The sequence below is a fragment of the Mirounga leonina genome, unplaced genomic scaffold (assembly GCF_011800145.1).
Source record: "Mirounga leonina isolate KUSES-001 unplaced genomic scaffold, KU_Mleo_1.0 Mir_125, whole genome shotgun sequence".
NCBI classification, from domain to species: Eukaryota; Metazoa; Chordata; class Mammalia; order Carnivora; family Phocidae; genus Mirounga; species Mirounga leonina.
In genome coordinates, this window is record NW_023270305.1 from 50,461,888 (window position 1) to 50,485,584 (window position 23,697).

Here is a 23,697-nt window from a genome sequence, read left to right on the forward strand (position 1 = left end):
AATTTTGGGGTATTTATTGCAACATGGGAGTGACTTATACTTTGATCTTTGCTCTTTTGCATTGTTTGAATTCTTTTTTATGAATACATATCCGTTTTATAAAAACAAGGGTGATTATTTTGTGCATATCAGAAAACATATAATGAAATAAGTGTAAGTATATACAGTTGACCTTTCAACAACATGGTTTTAAACTGCACAGGTCCACTTATACATGGATTTTCTTCAATATAGTACAAAGCTAAAAATGTATTTTCTCTTCCTTATGATTCTCTTAATATTTTTTCTAGCTTATTTAGTTGTAAAAATACACTGTATAATACATATAACATACAAATATGTGTTAATTGATAGTTTGTTATTGGTAAGCCTTCCAGTCAATCATAGGTTATTAGTAGTTAAGTTTTGAGGGAGTCTAGGGGCGCCTGGGTGGCTCAGTCGTTAAGCGTCTGTCTTCAGCTCAGGTCATGATCCCAGGGTCCTGGGATCGAGCCCCACATCAGTCTCCTTGCTCGGCGGGAAGCCTGCTTCTCCCTCTCCCACTCCCCCTGCTTGTGTTCCCTCTCTTGCTGTGTCTCTGTCAAATAAATAAATAAAATCTTTAAAAAAAAAAAGTTTTGAGGGAGTCTAAAGTTATACATGAATTTTCAACTATGTAGGGGCTCAGGCCCCCAACCCATACACTGTTCAAGGGTCAACTGTATGTATCTAGATTAGTTAACAATAATAATTATGTTTTTCTTTATACTCATCTACATATTTTTTAATTTCTAATTTAAGTTTTTGATCACAAATGAAGAACAATACTAAAATTGTACCCCAAATGATGATCTTTAGAGGCTTTTATGTTACAGGAAAACTGAAGCAGAAAGTATGCCTCAGAATAGCCTAGTGTGTAAATGAAACATTCACGCAAGCACAGTGGTTAAGAAATTTTATTTAATTTGTGGCAACAAAACTTTTGTGTTAACATCAAGTAAATAATCTCTGAAGGGGCAAGTTCATTATTCAAATCTGTACTAACACCTCAGATTTCACACATTCAGCCTCTCCTAAACTTCATTGGAGAAGCAGAGCCTAGCAGACCAGGGTTATTAGCATAATTCATTTTCCTGACAGTACTGGGTCCTATTCATAGTCATGAGACTGTAATATTAATAAATACATCACTGATGGCCAAGATAAGAATAACACATTTTCTTTAGAACAGTGTTTTTCTATTTTCAGGCATCCTCTCTTACCTCTCTCTCCCTTTCCCACCCGCCCACAACTGCCAGAAAAATGGGAGTCTTTTGATCTTACCTGTATATGCTTGTGACATTACCTCATTAAAAAGGAAAAAAAATAAAACCTTCCTCTTCCACTCCAAACTTTCAAGTAAATTTCCCTTCCCTGGAGATGCTATGAATCTTGGAGCTTTGCTGCTTCATCCCGTCTCTCTTTGATAAGTACAGCTTTACCCTTTGTCAGTGTTGTCCTCACTGTTATTCTTTATTCCCACTCCCCTCACTTGTATTGTCTGCAAAAGAATGAAAGATAAGGCTGGTGCTTGGGCAGGTCATGTGCTACCAACATACAACTGAGTGGGAGTTTTCTACCCTGTGTGGTGACACAGGTGCTTGGTGTAGTGTGAACCACAGTCAGGTGGTTTTAGTTTCAAACCACTTCTTTATTTTTGCTTCTGTGGAATCTTCTCAAATTTTTCTTTAGTTTTTGAAAAAAACATTGATTCACTCAACAAATATTTATTTACTGTGTGTCCTCCACTATACCAAAAGTGCAGAATAGAGCTCAAATCTTTATATTATTGTATCTGCTGAGGTGGCAGCCCCATGCTTAGTATAATTTATAGTTAGTGGTCAATGATCAGTTTGTTTATTCAAGCTTATACATTTATTACTTCACTAGCTATTTAGCCCACAATATTACATTATAAGTCTTAAGTACTTTATATGATCCACTATGCAGATCTTTGTGACTCTTCATGTCCTTCCCCATCTTATCACTTTTATATAATTTATTTCCTTTTCAGTGACTTAACTGTAGTTATTCTTCAAGAACTTTAATCTTTTCTAACTCCATGTCTACGTGATTAAGGTCACTGTGAATTCTGACCTGGTCTCTCTCAGGGTTAGACATACTCCCTTCCTTTCTTCTATCTTGTCCTGCCATGAAAATTCTCTGTTGAGATCTGAAGGAGAGATAGAAGAGAGACATACATTTAAATGATTTCTAAGTTCCTGTTCCCATAGTTAAAATTGTTGCGATATCACGTCCAGACAATTGACATTTATCATTAGAATATAGTTCATTCTTAGAGCTGTGATGTTGGATTCCTTGAGCTGACTGTGTGTGTAGTCATCCTGACAGGTTTGTTCAGTAAAACATGGCTTTCCTATTAAGTTTAAATGATCACTACAGTGGAAGACCTACAGCTGGAATGGAAGAAAAGCTGCAGAGAATTACTGAAATAAAGGATGGGATTTGGCAGACTGGGGCTGGAGCAAAAGAAGTGTGAAACAACAGGTGTCATGGGTTATCAGCATTTTTAATTAACATCTGTTTTTAGCCTGAAGCACTTTGCTGAGAATGCTTCACCAGTGCCTGTATTCAGAGATAAACACAGACTATTGAGAAGCAGCTGAGTAGTAAGAGGTTAGTGAAACATAAAAGTTTTCCTTGAGAGGGAATAATACTGGAGGTTACTCACTGGATATAGACGTCTAAGGGAAACCCCTCTTAAAACGGTATGTTTTTATACCATTTATTTTGATACTTAATATGTATGTAAAGTCACAGTAAAGGTATGAAAAGCCACAATCCATAATAATAAATGTATTTGCTTCTGCTTATACCTGGGCTGAGAACTTGGAAGTGGTTCTGAGGGAATTTTTGCTTTTTCTGCATTGTTTGAATTTTGAAAAGGGGACAATATTTATGTATTACATTCATAATTATAATAAAGAATAAAAACAAAAATAATCTATGGCATAAGGTATTGTGGCAATTTAAGAATTTTTCATGTTGGGGAAAAATGGAAAGAATTTAGAAAATAAAAACAAAGTCAGTAAGGGTTTGGGCAAGGGAATAGAAGTAGTTTTCTTTTTTCTTTTTAAGTATTTTTCTTGATTAACTTTTGTTAGATATAAAAATGTTCACTAATGTCATCTAACATTGAGACCCTAACTAAAACCAAGTACATAACTAAAGTAACACCAAGACACAGGCTTCCATTGTTTTGCCTTTAGTCTAATGCAAAGCTCAGGTTTGTTTTGTTTTGCATTGTTTGCAGAAAGACAAATTTCTTAAAAATTTTTTAATGGATACTACTTTTTAATATAAATCCTGTATTAATTCAACTCTCCTAAGAAATGTTATTCTGTTAAGAACAATTCTAAATATCATGGAATTTACCTATCCAGGGGCATTTTGGTTATTTCCAGTTTGGGGCTATTACAAATCGAGCTTCCATGAACATTCATGTACAGGTTTTTGTGTAGATGTGAATTCCCATTCCTTTGTGATAAATGCTCAAGACTGTGCTTGCAAAGTCATATGCAAAGTAGCATGTGTTCTTTTTTAAAAATTATTTATTTATTTATTTTAAGTAATCTCTACACCCAGTGTGGGGCTTGAACTCATGACCCCAGGATCAAGAGTTGCACGCTCCCCCAACTGAGCCAGCCAGGCATCCCTATAAATATTAGGAATTTCAGAAGAAGACCAATAAAAATGGAGTCATCATTGAGGAACTATTTGGTGGAAATTTTCCTGAGCTAAACAAAGACTTGCGTTTTCTAAATACCAGACAAAATTAACAATAGGGTTTTTTTAATAGATTTTTTTAAAATTTATTTTATTATGTTATGTTAGTCACCATACATTACATCATTAGTTTTTGACGTAGTGGTCCATGATTCATTGTTTGCAAATAACACCCAGTGCTCCATTCAATACTTGCCCTCCTTAATACCCATCTGCAGGCTAACCCATCTCCCCACGCCCCTCTCCCCTCTAAAACCCTCAGTTTGTTTCTCAGAGTCCATAGTCTGTCATGGTTCATCTCCCCCTCCGATTTCCAACCCCTTCATTTTTCCCTTCCTACTATCTTCTTTTTTTTTTTTAACATATAATGTATTATAGGAAGCTGCCATACTGTTTTCAGAGTGGCTGTATCATTTTGCCTTCCTATCAGCAGTATATGAAATATCTAGTTTCTCCTCATCCTTTCCAACATTGTCACTGTTTTTCATTTTAGCTGTTATAATAGACATGTGGTGATACTTCATTGTAGTTTTCATTTCCATTTTCCTGGTGGCTAATGATGTTTTTGTCTATTAATTTTCCATCTGTATATGCTCTGGTGAAATATATCTTCATGTCCTTTGTTTATTTTCTAACTGGACTTTTTGAAAATATATATATTTTTAAAGTTTATGGATATTCTTTGGAAATGCAAGTTTGTATTTTGTAAGCATGAGGGAAATTTTGCAAGACTATTTGATGACATCATGGATTTTTAAATGTAGAACTGGAGCCAGAATGATGTAGTTAGATTATGCTAGGATTCAAACATAGGGGGTATGGTATTGAGATATGAACATAAAAAGGGAGGGAGAAGGAGGAAAAAGAAGGTTAAAGGAAAGGAAAGGGGGAAGGTGAAAAAAGGAAGGAAGGGAGAGGGAATAGAGAGAGAATATAGTGGAAGGAAGGAAGAGAGGGATAGATAAAGATGATAGGAAGAATGAAGAAAGGGGATAAGTAAGAGATATAGTGATTCCAAGGAGGAAGATGAAATATGTTAAAGCTAAGTACATCCTAGTAACAAGGGCTTTTTTGGGGGACTAGAAAGTATTGCTAGGACTAATAAGAAGTAGAGACTGAGGTAGACCATTAGAAAAGTTTGGGGGGGTGAGTGTAATGAGTTGTAACCTGCAAAGAAAATGGAGAAGAATTTGACTTCCTTTAATTGCATCTAAGCTGTTGGTGGTAGAGTTAAAAGAAAACCGGGGGGATATGATTCTTCATCCCAGCTTTACCAAAGACTAAGAGATCTTTGATAAGCTCTTTATCTGTAAAATGGAAATCAAACTCTTGGGAGTGTTGGAGGGATATGATTCTTCATCCCAGTTTTACCAAAGACTAAGAGATCTTTGATAAGCTCTTTATCTGTAAAATGGAAATCAAACTCTTGGGAGTGTTGTAGCCATTAAAACAATTACTAGAAAACACTTTTACATCTATAAGTTATTCTACAAATAAAAGTTGTAATTGCTAATTTTAAAAAAACTTTGGGAAATAGGAGCAGGACTGGAAATGTTAAATGAATGCAAATATAACCATGGTTTTGAAAAAAAAGTACTTTACTAATTTGCATTAAAAGGAGCTAGTTCATTACTAGTTTTTCGTTAGTGTAACCATCATTAGATACCAACTGGGATATAGCAGGAGTCAGTAAATTCATGTCTAATTCACCTTATTTGTAAGAAATGAACACAAGCTTCCAAGGCATAGAGCTAACACCCTCCAGCTTAAACAATGTGTTATCCCTGTATGTGTGTCCCTGGTCTTACTGGAGGCCAGGAAAAAGGTCTGGCACACAGAGGTTGTCTTTGTCCTTTTGGGCTAGTGTAACAAGATATCACAGACTGGGTAGCTTATAAATAACAAAAATTTATTTTCCACAGTTCTGGAGGTTGGGAAGTCCAAGATCAAGGGTACCAACATGGTCACATTCGGGTGAGGGCCCTTTTCTGGTTTCATAGTCAGCACCTTCTCACTGTGTCCTCACAAGGTGGAAGGGGTGAGGGAGCTCTCTCAAGCCTCTTTTTTTAAGGGCATTAATCTCATTCATAAGCATCTGCCCTCATGACCTAATCACCTTCCAAAGGCCCCACCTAATGGTCCAGATGCCATCATGTTGGGAATTAGGTTTTCAACGTAGAAATTTTGGGGAGACATGTGATGTGATGGGCACTGGGTATGGATATGGATAACACATTCTTCATGCTGGAGGGCGTTAGCTCTATGCCTTGGAAGCTTGTGTTCATTCCTTATACGCAACTAATGAATCACTGAACACTATGCCAAAAACTAATGATATATGTTGGCTAACTGAATTTAAATTAAAAAAAATAAAAATAAAAGTTCAATGGATATCTCTAAAAAAATTTAAAAATTAAAAAAAAAATTTTTTTAAAGAAATTTTGCGGGGATATAAGCATTCAGACCATAGTAGAAGTCATGTGCTCAACTGTAGGAGACACTGGTTCCAGTCTCCTCTCCTCTTTGGTTTTGAACCCAGATTAAATTGGAACAACTAGTCCATGTAAATTTTTAACAGATTTATTAATCACAAATTTTCATTCCTATACTCAACATATAGGCATACAGACCTACTTACTCAGCAGGAGAAACTGGAGGCAAACTCAGTTGAAGTTTCCATGAAGTGACTTTGAGAAACATTTCTCAACACTTTTTAGATATATCTCCCTCTCTCAGCATGTTTTACAGGGCCACTGTTTAACTGGTATTTCATCAACTCAGCTATTATGGAAAGTCCTGATGTCCTTAGGACCAGAATATGTTGTCATATATGTTCTCAGAAATCCTCACTGAACTGTTCTCTCTAGAGGAGTATTCTTTGTTAAGCAGTACTGTTATTCTCCTTTATCAGTCCCTTTCACTTATATTCCTATTTTTAAAATATACTTGCTGCTATTAATTTGGAGGTTCGTATTTTTATTTTATATTGATTTACTAGCATAGAATTATTCTTCAACCTAGTGGGGTTTTTTACATATTATAAGGTAATACTGCAACATACTGTTATCAGTGTCCATATGACAGCAATGAATGACTTCTACCATTATATTTATGGTGATAGACTCAATCTATTTCCAGCATACTCACCATAACTGACAAGAAGGTCTCAAATATAATATCTTTAATAAATATGATACCACCAACAATTTGACTAATTGCTACACACCCTCTCAATAATCTCAACAGCAGTTATGAACAGCACCTCTACTAAGTATCGAGGAGGATGTACTAGTTAGGAATGCTCCCTTAAGTCTTAATTTACACTTCTAGTATAGTACTTACAAACTGAAGTTTTAATCAGTTGTGGAGGTTGTAATCAATAATTTTTGAAAAGCCCAAGCACTGGAGTCAGGTTTGAATCCCAGCTTCATAATTTACTGGATTCATAAGCTCTTATTTCCATTTTACAGGTGAGGAATTTACCAACCTTAAACATCATTGTCAAGATTATAAATAATAAATAAGAAGTAACTAGCATATATTAAGTACTTAATAAGTGTGATAGCTACTATCATTGTGTTTATGGCTATTTCTCCTACTAGACTGTGAGTTGCTTAAAGTCAAGAGCTAATGTCATTCTAAGCCTTTGAGTTCTAGAACAGGAACTTGGGCATTAGAGGTATTTTGTAAGCACCCTATAAAAGTAAATGTACTTATAGGTGACAATGTAGCTTATGATAACTTTCGAATGATATTAATTTAAAAGCTTGTAGGGTTCAAAATGATAGAATTTTGGGTCCCTCACATGCTATAGAAGTCAAAGAGGTAGCTGGGTCATCTCTTTATAGAGCCAAACATGGAAGCCATTTGGTCATTCCTTTTTAATGAAAGCAATGTGGCATTTCTGATCTGGGACTTAGAAACCCAAGAACCACAGACCTGATCTCAAGAAGAAGGACCTATAAGCCTACAGCACATAGTTCATTCTTTTCTAGTGGTAGTAGAGCAGTGCTATGGAAGAGGGTGCAGTTTTTGGATCCAGATTGCTATAGGGGTAGCATTAGGACCTTGAGCAAGTTTAAAGTTGCCTGATTTATTTAGCAAATAAAAATAAAGAATGCTCAGTTAAATGTGAATTTCAAATAATAAAGAACTGTCTAGTATAAGTAAGTCCCAGATATTGTATGGGATATAAACACTAAAGAATTATTCGGGCACCTGGGTGGCTCAGTTGGTTAAGAATCTGCCTTCAGCTCAGGTCATGAACCCGGGGGTCCTAGGATCAAGCCCTGCATCAGGCTCCCTGCTCAGTGGGGAGTCTACTTGTCCCTCTCCCTCTACCCCTCCCCCCTACTCCTTTTCTCTCTCTCTCAAATAAATAAAGAAAATCTTCTAAAAATTAAAAAAATAATTATTCATTATCTGAAATTCAAATTTAACTGGATATTCTATATGGCAATGTTTAACCTCTCTGTGCTTGAGTTTTCTCATTGTTAAATGGAAGATAATAATAGTACCAATCTGATAGGGTTGTTGTGAAGATTACATGAGTTAATACACAGAAAATACTTAGAATTAGTAACTAGCATAGAGAAGATCTCAATAAATGATACTTTGCTATTGTTGTTGATGGGGTTATAATATTTATTGAAGGTATTTCTGAGACCTTCTGCTGTCAGCTGTGATAATTGACTGGTAACAGACTGACCTATCACCAGAGACCTCTATTAAACTGGACAAAATGCATTAAAACTTTTTTTTAGAGATTAAGTGATTGACAATGCAGGACTCTGATCCCTGAGAGTGAAAAACAAATGAGGTCAATCTTATGATCTCCCAGTTTTCCGACGGAGGGCACTTTCTAAACCAAAGAGCAAGGGGTTGGGGGTGGGGGGCACCCAAGCAGAACATGGCAGTTTGTCAAGTTGGTCAGAGTTCAGGGGAGATGAAGACAGGGAAGATGAGACAACTGGAATCTGTGGTTTTGTGTACGGAGAGGCAGGTGCTGTGTAGAGAAGGAGCTCCAGCAATCTGCCTAAGGGTCAACTTAGGTGAACCCTAAACTGTGCATGCATAGAGTGAGACTCCACGAAGCTACGCAAAAGACAATGACAAGAAAGGTCCATGTCTACCAAAAATGGACCTGCCTGAGAATCCCTACTTCATCATTCATTGGCTGGGTATAGCTTGGGGGAATGTAGCCTCAGTGTAGGTGCAGTGATGAATTTCAGATTACAATAGCTGAAGCTGTTGATCTATTTTGTTTCCTGAAGTCAGAGATCTCAGGTGCATTCTCATGAATACCAATGTACAGATCTATTTTTCCACATAGGCTCAGAGCAGCTACTCTGTGAAACTGATTGGAGATAAAAAGGGAAGTTAGTAAGATAAAACTATATCCATTGTCACCACATTTCATCTCACGGCTACAAATAGTATTCATCCTCTCCCTCACCACTATCCACTTTCTTTTTTTGCACTATTTGCCATCACCAGGCATTTCCACTTCATTGAGTATTGGCCATTGTGGGTTGTTGTTGTTGTTGTTGTTGTTTTCCAGGCTTTTAAGAGACATTCCAGTAGCAATTTATCCCAGCCCCCTGGAGTCATTGATAGGATGTTAAATTCCGTATCCTGAAAGAGTGCTCCCCACATTAATGAATTCTTATTTAACATAGCTTCCATTCCAAGTCTTCTTTTCTTACTGGCACATGCTGGCTAAATCTTGCAACTCTTTAAGTGTGTGGTCTCTTAGTTCATCATATCTAGCATGTTTCCAGCTGGATTGTGCTGAGATTTAACCCCAGGTATCCGCCTGGCAGCCAGGAGAGGGGTACGGGCATTTCCTGAGGGGAGGGAATATTTGTTGGATTGTGGAGAGAAGTCTCTACAGAATCTTCTACCACAGTAGAAGTGCTAGTTCGGATTCAGGGGGTCTGCACTGTCAACACCATCAAAGGCATATATTCAGATGTACCCATCCCAGATATCAGGATCACAGGTGTTTTTTTAACAGGGCACTGACTAGCAGAGTGCACTCGCCTGCCTTGGTGGTACATCCATATGTCTCTAGAACTCTGTGACTCTAACAGTTAGGTCTCTCACCTGTCAACTGTGTCTGCTTTTCAAATGCAGAAGATAAGGACCTCTGTAAGCTACCAAAGAGGATCTCTGGCTAGTAACCGAAAATAACACTCAGAAAAAGGAAAGAAATGAAATGAAAAGAGCACTCAGTCTCTCATTATGCTTCCTTAAGGCATAAGTATAACTTAGTAGTAATCAGCCTATTCCACTGTCTGCTTAGTAAGTATTGCCCATCCACAGCCTCCACCACCCACCAAAGCACACCACAGAACTGTTCTAAGGAAAGTTCTAAGGCTATCAGAAGTTGTCAAGCCAATGTTGCCCATCTGAAGAATCCCATGTCACCCAATAATGGAACTGCCTTAGTATCTCAACTGCCCGCAGTCACTGCCCAGGAGCAGCTTGTGGAAAGCGTAGCCTTAACAGGAAAACACAATGATACATTTCAAAATGCAGCAGCTGGGGCTGTCAGTCAGTTATATTCCCTGCAGTAGGAGATCTGAGAGAGATATTCTCATGAATGCCACATTGAGGTCTATAAATAGAAGTGGGAGAGATGACATGAAAACAGCAGAGTAGGGAGCTCCAAGAATCAGTCCTTCCACTGAAGCAATCATTAAGCAAACAAAACTGACAGAATTAACTGTAACTCTAGAATCTAATGTAAAAACTTATAACAATCAGGAGAGTGCTTAATAAAGACAGAGGATGTTAAATATTGGTAAGAAAGCATTACTGCATTTTTGTTTACCTGTCTACCATCCCCCATTCCCCAGTATGATAGTGGCCATGAGGACAGTGGTCAGCATTTCTGGTGTTACCTAGCTGGTGTCAGAGGCCATGATGGACCTTGTTCTAAAAAACTGTGGTTATGCATTTTGCATTTTGACCAGTCTTGTGGTTTCCAGAGGGACCAGTGCAGAGGCTTGGTTTTGTTTTGCCTCCATCAGGCTGGAACAGCATCTCTGGCAAAGCATTCACATATGTCAAAAGAATTTAAAGACATATAATATGCATAGCTGTCTCAGGCAAGAGATGGAGAATGGGGAAAGCAGCAGTTGGACCAATAGATCTGGGAAAGAGAAGACTGAGGAGAAAATTTGGGGGGAATAAGGTCCTTGAATGGCTAACACATATACCAGGGAATCACAGGTGCAACACACATGCCTAAAACTGGATGCTGCTCAGAAAGACCTGAGAACCCCAGTCATAAACCTCTGGAAGACTTTTAGCTCTGCATAAGCAAGCAGGGAAGGCTAAGACAGAATTGTATGTAGGTAACTTGGCTAAGCAATGAAGGAGTGTCCTAACTCCAAGCCAATCTATAAAGACTGGGAGAGTTGTTTGTTTGTTGCTTCAGGATTTAAAAAAAGATATATCAGGTCATCTGTCAGGAGTTTTTAAAATATCTGGGTGATTGCTGAGATAATGAAACAGAGATGTTGGAGATCACACATGACAAAAAATACAGGCCTTGCAAAAACAGTTTGGGAATGTCAGTAAACAACTGGATGAGTGCTCTCAACAGCACAACAAAACATGGAGAGGGGAAGAATCTGATTTCCAGGGTTATCATATTATGATATTCAAAATGTCTAATTTCAAAAAAATATATATTGAAAGGCAACTATGGCCCATTCACAGGAAAAAAAATAAAGTCAGCAGCATCCCAGGGGAATCCCAGGCATTGGGCTTATTAGTCAAAGACTTTATATCAACTATGAGCTTAAATGAGCTCAAAGAGCTAAAGGAAACCATAGACAATGAACCAGAAGGATGATGTCTTACCAGACAGAGAATACAATAAAGAGACCAAAATTATTAAAAAGGAATCAAATAGAAAAATTTGAGCTGTAAAATATAATAGCTGAAATGAAAAATTCACTAGATTGGCTCAACAGATTTGAGCAGGCAGAAGAATCTGTTAATTACCAAGTTAGAGGAGCAGAAAGAAAAAAATAAGAAAATGAATACAACCTGAGCAACTTGTGGGATGCCATCAAGTGTATGCATTATAGGAGTCATAGAAGAAAATTTTGACTAGCAACATGAATCTACATATCCAAGAAAACACAATAAAATTCAAATAGAATCAATTCAGTGAGATCCACATCAAAACATATTATAATCAAAATTCAAAAACCAAAAAGAGAATCTTGAAAGTGGAAAGCAGAAAGCAACTTATCTTGTAGACAGGTTCCTCAGTAAGATTAACAGCTTATTTCTCATTAGAAAACATGGAGGTCAGAAAGTGGTGGGATGACGTTTAAAATGTACAAAGAAAACCATAAACCAAGAATTCTACACTTGATCTTAGAAGAAAAGCTCTCAACTCATGATGTTAGCTGTGGGTTTTTCATATATGTTTCTCTAACATCAGGAACAAGATAAGGATGTCAGCTCTCACCACTTTTTTCAACATAGTACTCGAAGTCCTAGCTGCAGCAGTCAGACAAGAAAATGAAATAAAAGGCATCCAAATGGGTAAGGAAGAAGTAAAACTTCCACTATTTGCAGACAACATGATACCAAATATAGAAAAGCCTAAAGACCACCAAACAACTACTAGAACTGATAAATGAGTTACAGGATTCAAAATTAATATACAAAAATCTGTTGCATTTCTGTACACTAATTATGAAGTAGCAGAAAGAGAAATTAAGAAAACAATCCCATTTACATTTGCACTAAAGAGAATAAAATAACCTAGAAATAAACTTAATCAAGGAGGTGAAAGACCTGTACTCTGAAAACTATAAAACACTGATGAAAGAAATTAAAGATGACACAAACAAATAGATGTCTTATGCTCATGGGGTAGAAGAACCAGTATTGTTAAAATGTTCATACTACCCAAAGCAGTCTACATATTTGATGCAATCCTTATCAAAATTCCAATGGCACTGTTCATAGAACTAGAAGAAATAATCCTTACATCTGTATGGAACCACAAAAGAACCTGAGTAGCCAAAGCAATTTGAGAAAGAAGAACAAAGCTGGAGATATCACAGTCCCAGATTTTAGGTATACTACAAAGCTGTAGTAATCAAAAGAGTATGGTACTGTCACAAAAATAGGCACATAGGTCCATGGAGCAGAATAGACAGCCCAGAAATAAACCTACACTTCAATGGTCAGTTAATCTACAGCAAAGGAGACAAGAATATACAATGGGGAAAAGACAGTCTCTTCAACAAATGGTAGTGGGAAAACTGGAAAGCTACATGCAGCAGAATGAAACTGGACCGCTTTCTTAGACCATACACAAAAATAAACTCAAAGGGGAATAAAGACCTAAATGTGAGACCTGAACTCATAAAATTCCTAGAAGGAACATAGATAGTAAAATTCATCAAGGTAGGCTGTAGAAATAATATTGTACATATGTTTCCCCAGGCAAAGGAAACAAAAGAAAAGTTAAACTATTGGGACTACACCAAAATAAAAAGCTTTTGCCCAGTGAAGGAAAACATCAACAGAACAAAAGGGCAGCCTAGTGAATGAGAGAAATTTTTGCAAATGATATATCTGATAAGAGGTTAATGTCCAAAATATATAAAGAACTTCTACAACTCAACACCAAAAAACCCCCAAAGAATCTGATTAAAATGGGCAGAGGACTTGAATAGACATTTTCCCAAAGAGGGAATACAGATAGCTAACAGACACATGAAAAGATACTCAGCATCACTAATCAGGGAATTACAAATCAAGACTACAATGAGGTTATCACCTTACACCTGTCAGAATGGCTATACTCAAAAAGACAAATAACAAATGTTAGTGAGAACATGGAGAAAAAAGAACCCTGTGTGCTACGTGGCAATGCAAACTGGTACCACTACTATGGAAAACAGTATAGAGGTTCCTCAAAAAATTAAAAATAGAATTACCATATGATCCAGGTAATTCCACTACTGGGTATTTACCCAAAGAAAATGAGGACACTAACTCAAAAAGATATATGCTCCCCTATGTTTATTGCAGTATTATTTATAATAGTCAAGATATGGAAGCAACCCAAGTGCACATTGATTGATGAATGGATAAGGAATATGTGATATGTATACTATATATATCATGGAATATTACTTAGCCATAAAAAAGAATGTGATCTTGCCATTTGTTACGATGTAGATGTACCTAGAGGGTATAATGCTAAGTGAAATAAGTCAGAGAAAGACAAATGCTATATGATTTCACTCATACAGGAATTTAAGAAATAAGACAAATGAACAAAGAAAAAAGAGACAAAAAATACAGAGAACACACTGGTAGTTGTCAGAGTACAGGTGGTTGGTGGAAGCATGAAAGAGATAAAGAGGATTAAGAGTACACTTGTTGTGGGGCCCCTGGGTGGCTCAGTCATTAAAAGTCTGCCTTCGGCTCAGGTCATGATCCCAGGGTCCTGGGATCCAGCCCACGTTGGGCTCCCTGCTTGGCGGGAAGCTGGCTTCTCCCTCTCCCACTCCCCCTGCTTGTGTTCCCTCTCTCACTGTGTCTCTCTCTGTCAAATAAACAAAATCTTTATTTAAAAAAAGTACACTTGTGATGAGCACTGAGTAATATATGGAATTGTGGAATCATTTTATTATAAACCTGAAACTAACAGAACACCTTATGTTAATAATACTTCAATATATATGTTGAAAAGAATTTATACATATATATAAAGAATAAAGATATATATATACACATATATATATGAATAAGGATCATATAAAAATCATATATAAGAATAAAGAATTCTACACCTGGCAAAGTCTTATACACTGAAAACAAAAACATTGCTAAAAGAAATTAAAGACTTAAATGTGGACATCCTGTCTAAATGGATTAGAAAACTTACTCTTGTTAAGATGGCAACACTACCCAAAGCAGTCTACAGATTCAGTGCAACCCCTATCAAAATTCCTATGGCTTTTTTTTTTCCAGAAATAGAAAAAGCCAGTTTACAAATTTATATGAAATTGCAAAGGGCCCCAAACAGCCCAAACATTCTTGAAATAGAAGAAAGAGAACACACGCTTCCCAATTTCAAAACTTACAACTGTTTTTTTTTTTTTTTTTACTAAATCGATAAGGTAATTCAATGTAGAGTAGATGGTCTTTTCCAAAAATGAGGCCACATAAACTGGATACCCAAATGGGGAAAAAAATGAGTCTTGTCCTCTACTTCATGCCAACACAAATATACCTGAAATGGATCACAGCCCTCAGTGTAAAAGGTAAAATTATACAACTTCTAGAGTGAGAGTGACATCATCAACATGGCAGAATAAGAGTTCTCTACCATCTTACTCCCAAGCAACACCAATTTAGACAATCATCCATTAATAAGAGTACGTTTGTGGAAGTCTGGGAGTCCAGTGGAGAAGCTCCAGCACACCACTGGAGCAAAAAGGAAAAAAAAATCTGAGGTTGGATGCATTCAGTAGGGTAAGGGGAGTGGTTTCATTTTACCTGTGTCATCCCTTCCCCAAGTGGCACAGCTCAGTGCCAAGATCCCACAATTCTCAGCACATGATTTCTCCCATGGCTAAAAGTGAGAGCATGTGAATAACTGCCTGACTTCCCAAGCTATGTAGGATGCTGCCAGAGACTCACTTCTTTCTCACCCCATCTAGAATACTGAGGTGTGTTGCATAACTAGGTGGTGGGGAGCAGCTGGAACAACAGCAGTCACGACTCTCAGAGGGCATCACGGGGACACAGATCCTACTAACTGATTGACAGACTGTTATCAGGAAGCCTGCCCACAAACTCATGAGGAGACCTTGCTTATGGATCCCCAGAACTGGCATCAGGTATCCCCAATGCTCCATGTGTGCCCCCACACCCAATGGCCGGTTCCCTGTGCACACCTCCAGGGTGACAAGAGGTGCCTTTGCAAATGGCTACTAATCACACACAGAAAGCTGGCCTGACTCTGCAGGTTTAAGAGAAAGCACACAAACTTGAGCATTAAGGACTACCCTAAGGCAAGCAAACAGGAGGCTCTTAGCATCTGGCCTAGGGTTACAGAATAGAGAGAGGGCATACAACCTTAAGAATTCCTCCTCAAGAGGGAAGAGAAGTGTGGAGCAGGTGTATCCATAGAAAAGGACTGAGAAAGACTCAGAATCCCCACAGGGCTAATAGAAGCTTTTTCATTCCTTAAACTAGTTGGTAAGACTGGATGAAGTGACTACTTCTTTAAATGAGAAAATTGCAACATAGGCTTCATGAAGCTTGAAAAATCAAGGAATGTGATACCACCAGAGAAACACAATAATTTTTTAGTAAATATCCCCAAAGAAATGGAGGTCTGTGATTTACCCAATAAAGAATTAAAAATAGTTTTTTAAAGGAAGCTCAATGAGCTTCAAGAAAAGAAAGACAGTAAGATAAGGAAAACAATGCACAAACAAAATGAGAACTTTACAAAGATAGAAATCATAAAAAAAAAAAAGATTCTGGAGGTAAAGAATACAGTGGATGAAATGAAAAATGTAGTAGAGAGCATCAATATCAGACAGGATTGAGCCAAAGAAAGAATCTCTGAGGTAGAAGACAAATCTTTTGAAATTACTCAGGTGAAGGAGAACAAAAAAGAATGAAAAGGAGTGAAGAAAGTGCAAAAGAAACAAAAGCAAAAATGAAATATTGGGACTTCATCAAGATAAAAAGCTTCTCTACAGCAAAGGAAATAGTTAACAAAACTAAAAGGCAACCTTTGAAATGGGAGGAGATATTTGCAAATGTCTTATCAGATAAAGGGCTAGTATCCAAAATCTATAAAGAACTTATCAAACTGAACACCCAAAAAAAAAATTGATCAAGAAATGGGAAGAAGACATGAATGGACATTTCTCCAAAGAAGACATACACATGGCCAACAGACACATGAAAAAATGCTCAACATCACTCGGCATCAAGGAAGTACAAATCAAAACCACAATGAGATGCCACGTCAATGAGATACCTGTCAGAACGACTAAAATTAACAACTCAGGAAGCAACCAATGTTGGCAAGGCCGCGGAGAAAGGGGAACCCTCTTACACTGCTGGTGGGAATGCAGCCTGGTACAACCACTCTGGAAAACAGTATGGAGGTTCCTCAAAAAGTTAAAAATAGGACTACCCTACCACCCAGCAATTGCACTACTGGGATTTATTCAAAGGATACAAACATGGTGATTCGAAGGGGCACGTGCACCCCAATGTTTCTAGGAACAATGTCCACAATAGCCAAACTATGGAAAGAGCCCAGATGTCCATCGACAGATGAATGGATAAAGAAGAGGTGGTATAGGGGCGCCTGGGTGGCTCAGTTGGTTAAGCGACTGCCTTCGGCTCAGGTCATGATCCTGGAGTCCCTGGATCGAGTCCCGCATCGGGCTCCCTGCTCGGCAGGGAGTCTGCTTCTCCCTCTGACCCTCCTCCCTCTCATTCTCTCTGTCTCAAATAAATAAATAAAATCTTAAAAAAAAAAAAAGAGGTGGTATATCTATCTATCTATCTATCTATCTATCTATCTATCTATCTATCTATCTAATCTATCTATACACACATCTGGTATCTATACACACACACGCATACACACACACACAATGGAATATTACTCAACTATTAAAATGAATGAAACCTTCCCATTTGCAATGATGTGGATGGACCTAGAGGGTATTATGCTAAATGAAATAAGTCAGTCAGAGAAAGACAAGTACCATATGATTTCACTCATATGCGGAATTGAAGAAACAAAACAGATGAACATAGGGGAGGGGAGGGAAAAAATAAAATAAGAGGAAAACAGAGAGGGAGGTAAACCATAGGAGACTCTTACCTATAAAGAACAAACAGGGTTACTGGAGGGGAGGTCTGTGGGAGGATAGAGTAACTGGGTGATGGGCATTAAGGAGGACACTTGAAGTAAGGAGCACTGGGTGTTGTGTGTAACTGATGAATCACTGAATTCTACCTCTGAAACTAATAATACAGTATATGTTAATTGAATTTAAATAAAAAAAATTTAAAAGGGAGTATAGAAAGCATATATGAATTATAAGATACCATAAGAAAAAACAGTCTGTGAAATTATTTTACATCATAGTAGCTTGTTTTCTTGTGCATTTGGTGATTTTTTTTTAAGATACACTTGTTTCATAGAAAGCACACAAACAGGGGGAGGGGCAGAGGGAGAGAGAGAGAATCCCAACTCAGGGCTCCATCTCATGACCTGAGATCATGACCTAAGCCGAAATCAAGAGTCAGATGCCTAATCAACTGAGCCATCCAAGTGCCCCTGCATTTGGTGATTTTTGATGGTGAACTCATATTTGTTTTATTTTAATTGATGGTAATCCTAGGGCTTTCTATCAAAAATGCTTTAATCCAGTGGTACCTGGCTGGCTCAGTTGGTGGAGCATGGGAATGTAGTTCTTGGGTTCATAGAGCCTACTTAAAAAAAAATGCTTTAATCCAGACATGAATTTTTTTTTTATTCTTTATGCCAAAGTTAGACTATATCCTGGGAATATTTTAACCCTTGGCTTAATCAGAAGTCTTGGGTTTAGCATCTTTACCTTGAGACTTGTTCAGGGCTCAGTCTCTTGAAGTGATGGCCGTTAGATAGTTCTGCCTCTCCCTGCTCCCCAGTATTTGCTCTCTGTTCAGGGATCTTTACAGTAGTTTTAATGAAGGGATTTCATTTTGTTGCTATTTTTTTGATTAAGACTATGGAACCCTTGGAGAGATTTTCTTATTTTTTTTAGAATTCTGTGATGTACTTTAATGTATGTTTTATAGGCAGTCTAGTTGGGAGCTCCCTTTGGTATTTCTGGTTGTCCATGCTGCCAGATGCCAATGCTTGTTCTTTCATTTTATCATAGTGTCATTCATTACCTCTCACCTAGAAAGAAGAATACATCCTATCTTGCCCCTCTTAATTTCACTCTCTCCAATTTTAATTTATCCTATATATGATTGCCAATTTGATGTATCTGTGAACATATTAGACATTTTAAATTCGAAGTACCTGGAAGTAAGAGTTTCAAGCTCAGGAAAGATAGGGATCCTAGAGATTCGTGAGTCACTGATACAATTATCAATGCCATGAGAGTAGGTAAGGTTAGTCGGGAGACTAGAGTAGTGAGTGTTAAGTAAAAGAGTACAAAACCACATCAACTTCATGGAGTAGGCAGAGAAAAACAAACTAGGAAAAGAGACTAAGAAGATGAAATGCTAGAAATTGGAAAACAAAAGAATGGCATCTCCAAATGCAAGGAAAGAGGGGGTTTCAAAGAGGGGAAATTTATAGGGTCAGATGTGGCCAGAAGGGACACAAGAGGAGAACTTATCATTTGTTTGATCATTAGAAGATGGACGATTACTATTGCCAGAGAAGTTTCAGTGTAGTGGCAAAAGAGCAGTGACTGTATGAATAAGTACTGTAACTTGCTATAATCCTCTGTCCTCTTTCTCATTACATCCTACCTCCACTGAATGTATAATGAATCAGTAAGCTTCCTGGAACAAAAATAAACACAATTGCCTTCTGAACTTCCATAGGTGAAAGAGATTCAGGCAAATACTGGGGAGGCTAGTAAGAAGGGCAAAGGAGGAGATTGGGGATAACAGTCATTAATTTTTTGCTTGTACTTTACTTATTATAGCTATTTTATTAATGAAATTTATGTAATCTGTTAGTAATAACTAATATTCCATATTTCTGATATTTTCTGGTTGAAATCTTTATATTTTATACTACCATATTTCACAATATGAAATAGAGAACAGAGAACAACTTGGTTACTTAACTGCTTGTTTCTGGAGTCAGAAAAACTCACAATTATATCTGTGCAAATCTTCACATTCAGACCAAAAAAAAAAAGACCTTTCCTTCTAAACCTCTGTGCAAAAAGTATATGATCATGACTTGCTTTGCTCTCAAGATCTTAAACTTTCTGTAAAGGTAATTAATTTAAACTGTAGTTTTCATGTATCTTAGCATAAAGTTAAACTTTCACCATAAAGATAGTACGATTGTGAAAAAAGAGCAGACAAGTAATACTTCACATATTTAGAAAAATACTTTAAAATATTTAGAAACCATTTATTATTGTTATTTGAGGGCAGCCTAGGATGTATTTTTTCCAAAACTCACAAATACAACTTTTGTAATAATACATTTGACTTCTCACTTTTTACCTAAGAAACACAAAAGTGTAATTATTTGACTTGTTAATTACTTTTATCCTGCTATATTCTCCATATCCTCATACTTTTCTCTTACAAAACACAGTAAAGTTAAAAATTATGAGAGACCTGCTTCCTAAGCCAGCCTTTCCCTATATTCAGCAGCACCTACTCTGGGTTCTGCTTATCCTTGAAAGTTGCATTGAAGGCCTCTATGGACGCTTTGCCTCAGCTCCCCCTAAATGCAGTAACATTTCACATACAGAAAATCCCAACAGGCAAATTCCCTACTGTTTGAAAATATTTTTCCCATCAGAAGAATAAAAAACAATAACATAAATACATTAAACTAGCATCAGAAGAATAAAAAACAATAACATAAATACATTAAACTCTCTCCTTTTATGGTTTTGTTCACACCTAACATAGAACATTTGTTTTCTTCCTTATAGGTACCAGAGATTTGAAAAGGCATTTCTGTTAGCTGTTGACATTGGTGCTCGTGACCTGTTTATGGTGAGTCATTCCCAGAGATGATTTTGTGCCTTCAGTTCTAAGGCTGAGTAAGTTGTCAGCTTTTGTGACCATTAAAAAGGATTAGTGTCATTTGTGCCTTAGACACATGGTGGGAAAGCATTATTCCATCTTGGCTTGCAGCTTTGCCTTCATGAAACTGGTCAATAGCCATCTAGTCTCTTTTGACTTGTTGACATTTTCCTTGCCAGGGCCCAAAGGATATTTTATGTTTTCTAAGAATTTATAATTCTTGAACTTTTCATGTACCTTGATGTGGTGGGATGACACCTTTCTATCTAATAAGCTTAAATGTCTTTTTAATCCATCCTCTGAATACAGCTACAGAAGTTAGGGCATAAGGCAAAATATGTACCATAGATTTTGAATGTACTCAGTTTGTCCCTTACCTTTTAGTGTGAAGTAACAAATTATGAATGTTCTCACTTGTATTTTTAAAGTAACCACAGTGCAAAGTAGATCCAAGGGGTTATAAATTCACATACACTTTAATCCTCCCATTTATTAGCTAACAGCAGTAAAATTGGCCAGTTTCTTACAGCTCCTTGTGCTTTGTATCATTTTCTTGTAAGATCTTTTACCACAATGTCACAGTGAGATCAGATGAAGGTGGTGTTCCTTTTCTGGTTTCCTAGCGTATTCTGCTCCACAGAAACTTCATTGTCGTCAAAGAAACAGTAAAGCAAAAAACTTCTTGAAAGCCAAAAAATTCTAGAAGCCTCTTTTACCTGAATCTTCTGCACAATGAAGACATTTTTGTAGTTTAAATTAAGCTTTGATGGCTTAGTTGTTAAAATGGGTTCATGGCTTTAGGTCACTTGTCTTTGGAATGAGTTTGTTGTTTAAATTCTAGCTTTGCACCATTCATTTAAATTGTGCTTTCATTGATCATGAAAAAAATCTTTCTAATTACTTCAAAACTATGAACCTTCTGTTATTTATCATCTGTATTTTGTATTTTGTTCTGTCAAATTGAACAGGCATATTCATATATTGATGGAAGGTTTTACTATTTAATATTTACAATATCTGTGCATGTTGACATCACAGTTCAGAAATTATAACACTTTTTCGATTTTTTGATCCCACTGACTTTATCTCCACCTTTTCACCTCTGCCTCTGTTCCCTCTAGTAAAGGTAGATTTTCTTCATATTTCTTTACTTGTAAGGTTGTTTTGGGTCTAGGGACACTGTACTGAAAGACTTTGTAAACTGGTAAGTAGTATATGGATATCATGTGTTACTGCTGTTAAGACAGGGCAACTATTGTTGCTGTACATGGCTATGTAAGAAATAATGAAGACCTGAAACAGGGCCTGAATTACACGAATGTAAAGGAGAGGATATTTTTAAAGCAAAATCAAGATGATTCAGCAAGACCTTAGATGAAAATAAAATATTTTGATTGTAAGAATAAATAATACTATAATAGAAAGGAAACATTACCATAAAAGTATAGAGAACAAAAGTAAAATCCACTTGAAATCTTGCAGTCTAGAAATGAATATCCTTTAAAATACCTCTCTGTGTGAATATGCGTGTATGTTTGTGTGTGTGTGTACTGTACATTTGTTTATAACTTGAGTTTTTTCATTCAACAATATAACACAGTTTTCCATATCAGTAAACATAAATCTATATAATTTCTTCAGTGTTTACATTGTATTCCATTTTATGGGTGGTACTGGGATAAAAACAGGCATATGGATCAATGGAACAGAATAAAGGGTCAACTAGTCTTTGACCAAGAACATACAATGGAGAAAGGATAGTCTTTTCAATAAGTAGTGGTAGGAAAATTGGATATCCACCTGCAAAAGAATGAACCTAGACCTTACATCACTCACAAAAACTAACTAAAAATGAATTGAAGACTTAAATGTAAGACTGGAAACCATAAAACTTTTGGAAGAAAACATCAAGAAAAAGCTCCTTGACATTGGTCTTGGCGATGTTTGTGTGTGTGTATATGTGTGTGTGTGTGTGTTTGGTTTTGTTTTTATAAGACAACAAAAAAGCATAGACCCCAAAACCTAAAATATAAGTGGGACTTGGGGTGATCTTACTCTTGATCTCAGCTCAGATCTTGATCTCGTGGTCATGGATTCAAGCCTCACATTAAAAAAAAAAAAAAGACAAAATTAAATAGGACTATGTCAAGTGAAAGAGCTTCTGCACAACAAATGAAATAGTCAAAATAATGAAAAGGCAATCTACGAATGGGAGAAAATATTTGGAAATCATATATCTGATAAGGCGTTAATATCCAAAATATATGAGGAACAAATATAAATCAATAACAAAAAAAATCAAATAATTCAATTAAAAAATGAGCAAAGGACCTAAAAAGACATTTTTTTCAAAAAGGACATGCAGATGGCCAACAGGTACATGAAAAGGTACTCAACATCACTAATCACCTGGGAAATGCAAATCAAAACCACAATCTGATAACACCTGATACCTGTTAGGATGTCTTTTATCAAAAAAGAGATTATAAAGGTTGACAAAGATGTGGAAAAAAGGGAACCCTTGTTCACTGTTGGTGGGAGTATATACTGGTGCAGCCACTATGGAAAATAATATGGAGGTTCCTCAAAAAATTAAAAATAAAACTATATGATCTAACATTTCCACTTCTGGGTAATTATCCAGAGGAAAAAAAAAATCAGTATCTTGAAGAAGTATCTACCCGTGTCTACTGCAGCATTATTCACAATAGCTAAGATGTGAAAACAACCTAAGTGTCTACTGACAGATGAAGGAAATCTTGCCATTTGCTATATCATTGACGAACCTGGAGGGCATTACAGTAAGGAAAATAAACCAGGTAGAGAAAGACAAATATTGTATGGCATCAGTTGTATATGGAATCTTAAAAAGTAAGTAAAAACTAATCTCACAGAAATAGAGTAAAATGGTAGTTGCCAGGGGCTAGTTAATGCTCTTTGTGCCCTGTTTTAAAAATCTTTTACTACCCCAAGGTCTTGAAAATTCTTTTTTTTTTTTTTAGTTTTTATTTTTAAGTAATCTCTACTCCCAGCATGGGGCTCAAAGTCACACACACACACACCACCCCCCAATCAAGAGTTGCATGCTCTACAGACTAAGCCAGCCAGGTACCCCAAAACTTCTTT

At 36.7% G+C, this 23,697-nt stretch overlaps 1 protein-coding gene across 13 annotated transcripts in view; it reads left to right on the plus strand.

The window, feature by feature from the left end:
• WDPCP (WD repeat containing planar cell polarity effector) overlaps positions 1–23,697 on the plus strand; it is a 476,454-nt gene that overhangs the window by 239,229 nt on the left and 213,528 nt on the right. For all 13 annotated transcript variants that reach the window (XR_004678560.1, XM_035001441.1, XM_035001442.1 and 10 more), the window contains one exon: positions 20,478–20,541. Coding sequence is in view for 12 of the 13 variants with exons in the window: in XM_035001441.1 (XP_034857332.1) it covers positions 20,478–20,541 (64 nt within the window). In the remaining variant the exon portion in view is untranslated. The remainder of the gene's footprint in view (positions 1–20,477; positions 20,542–23,697) is intronic.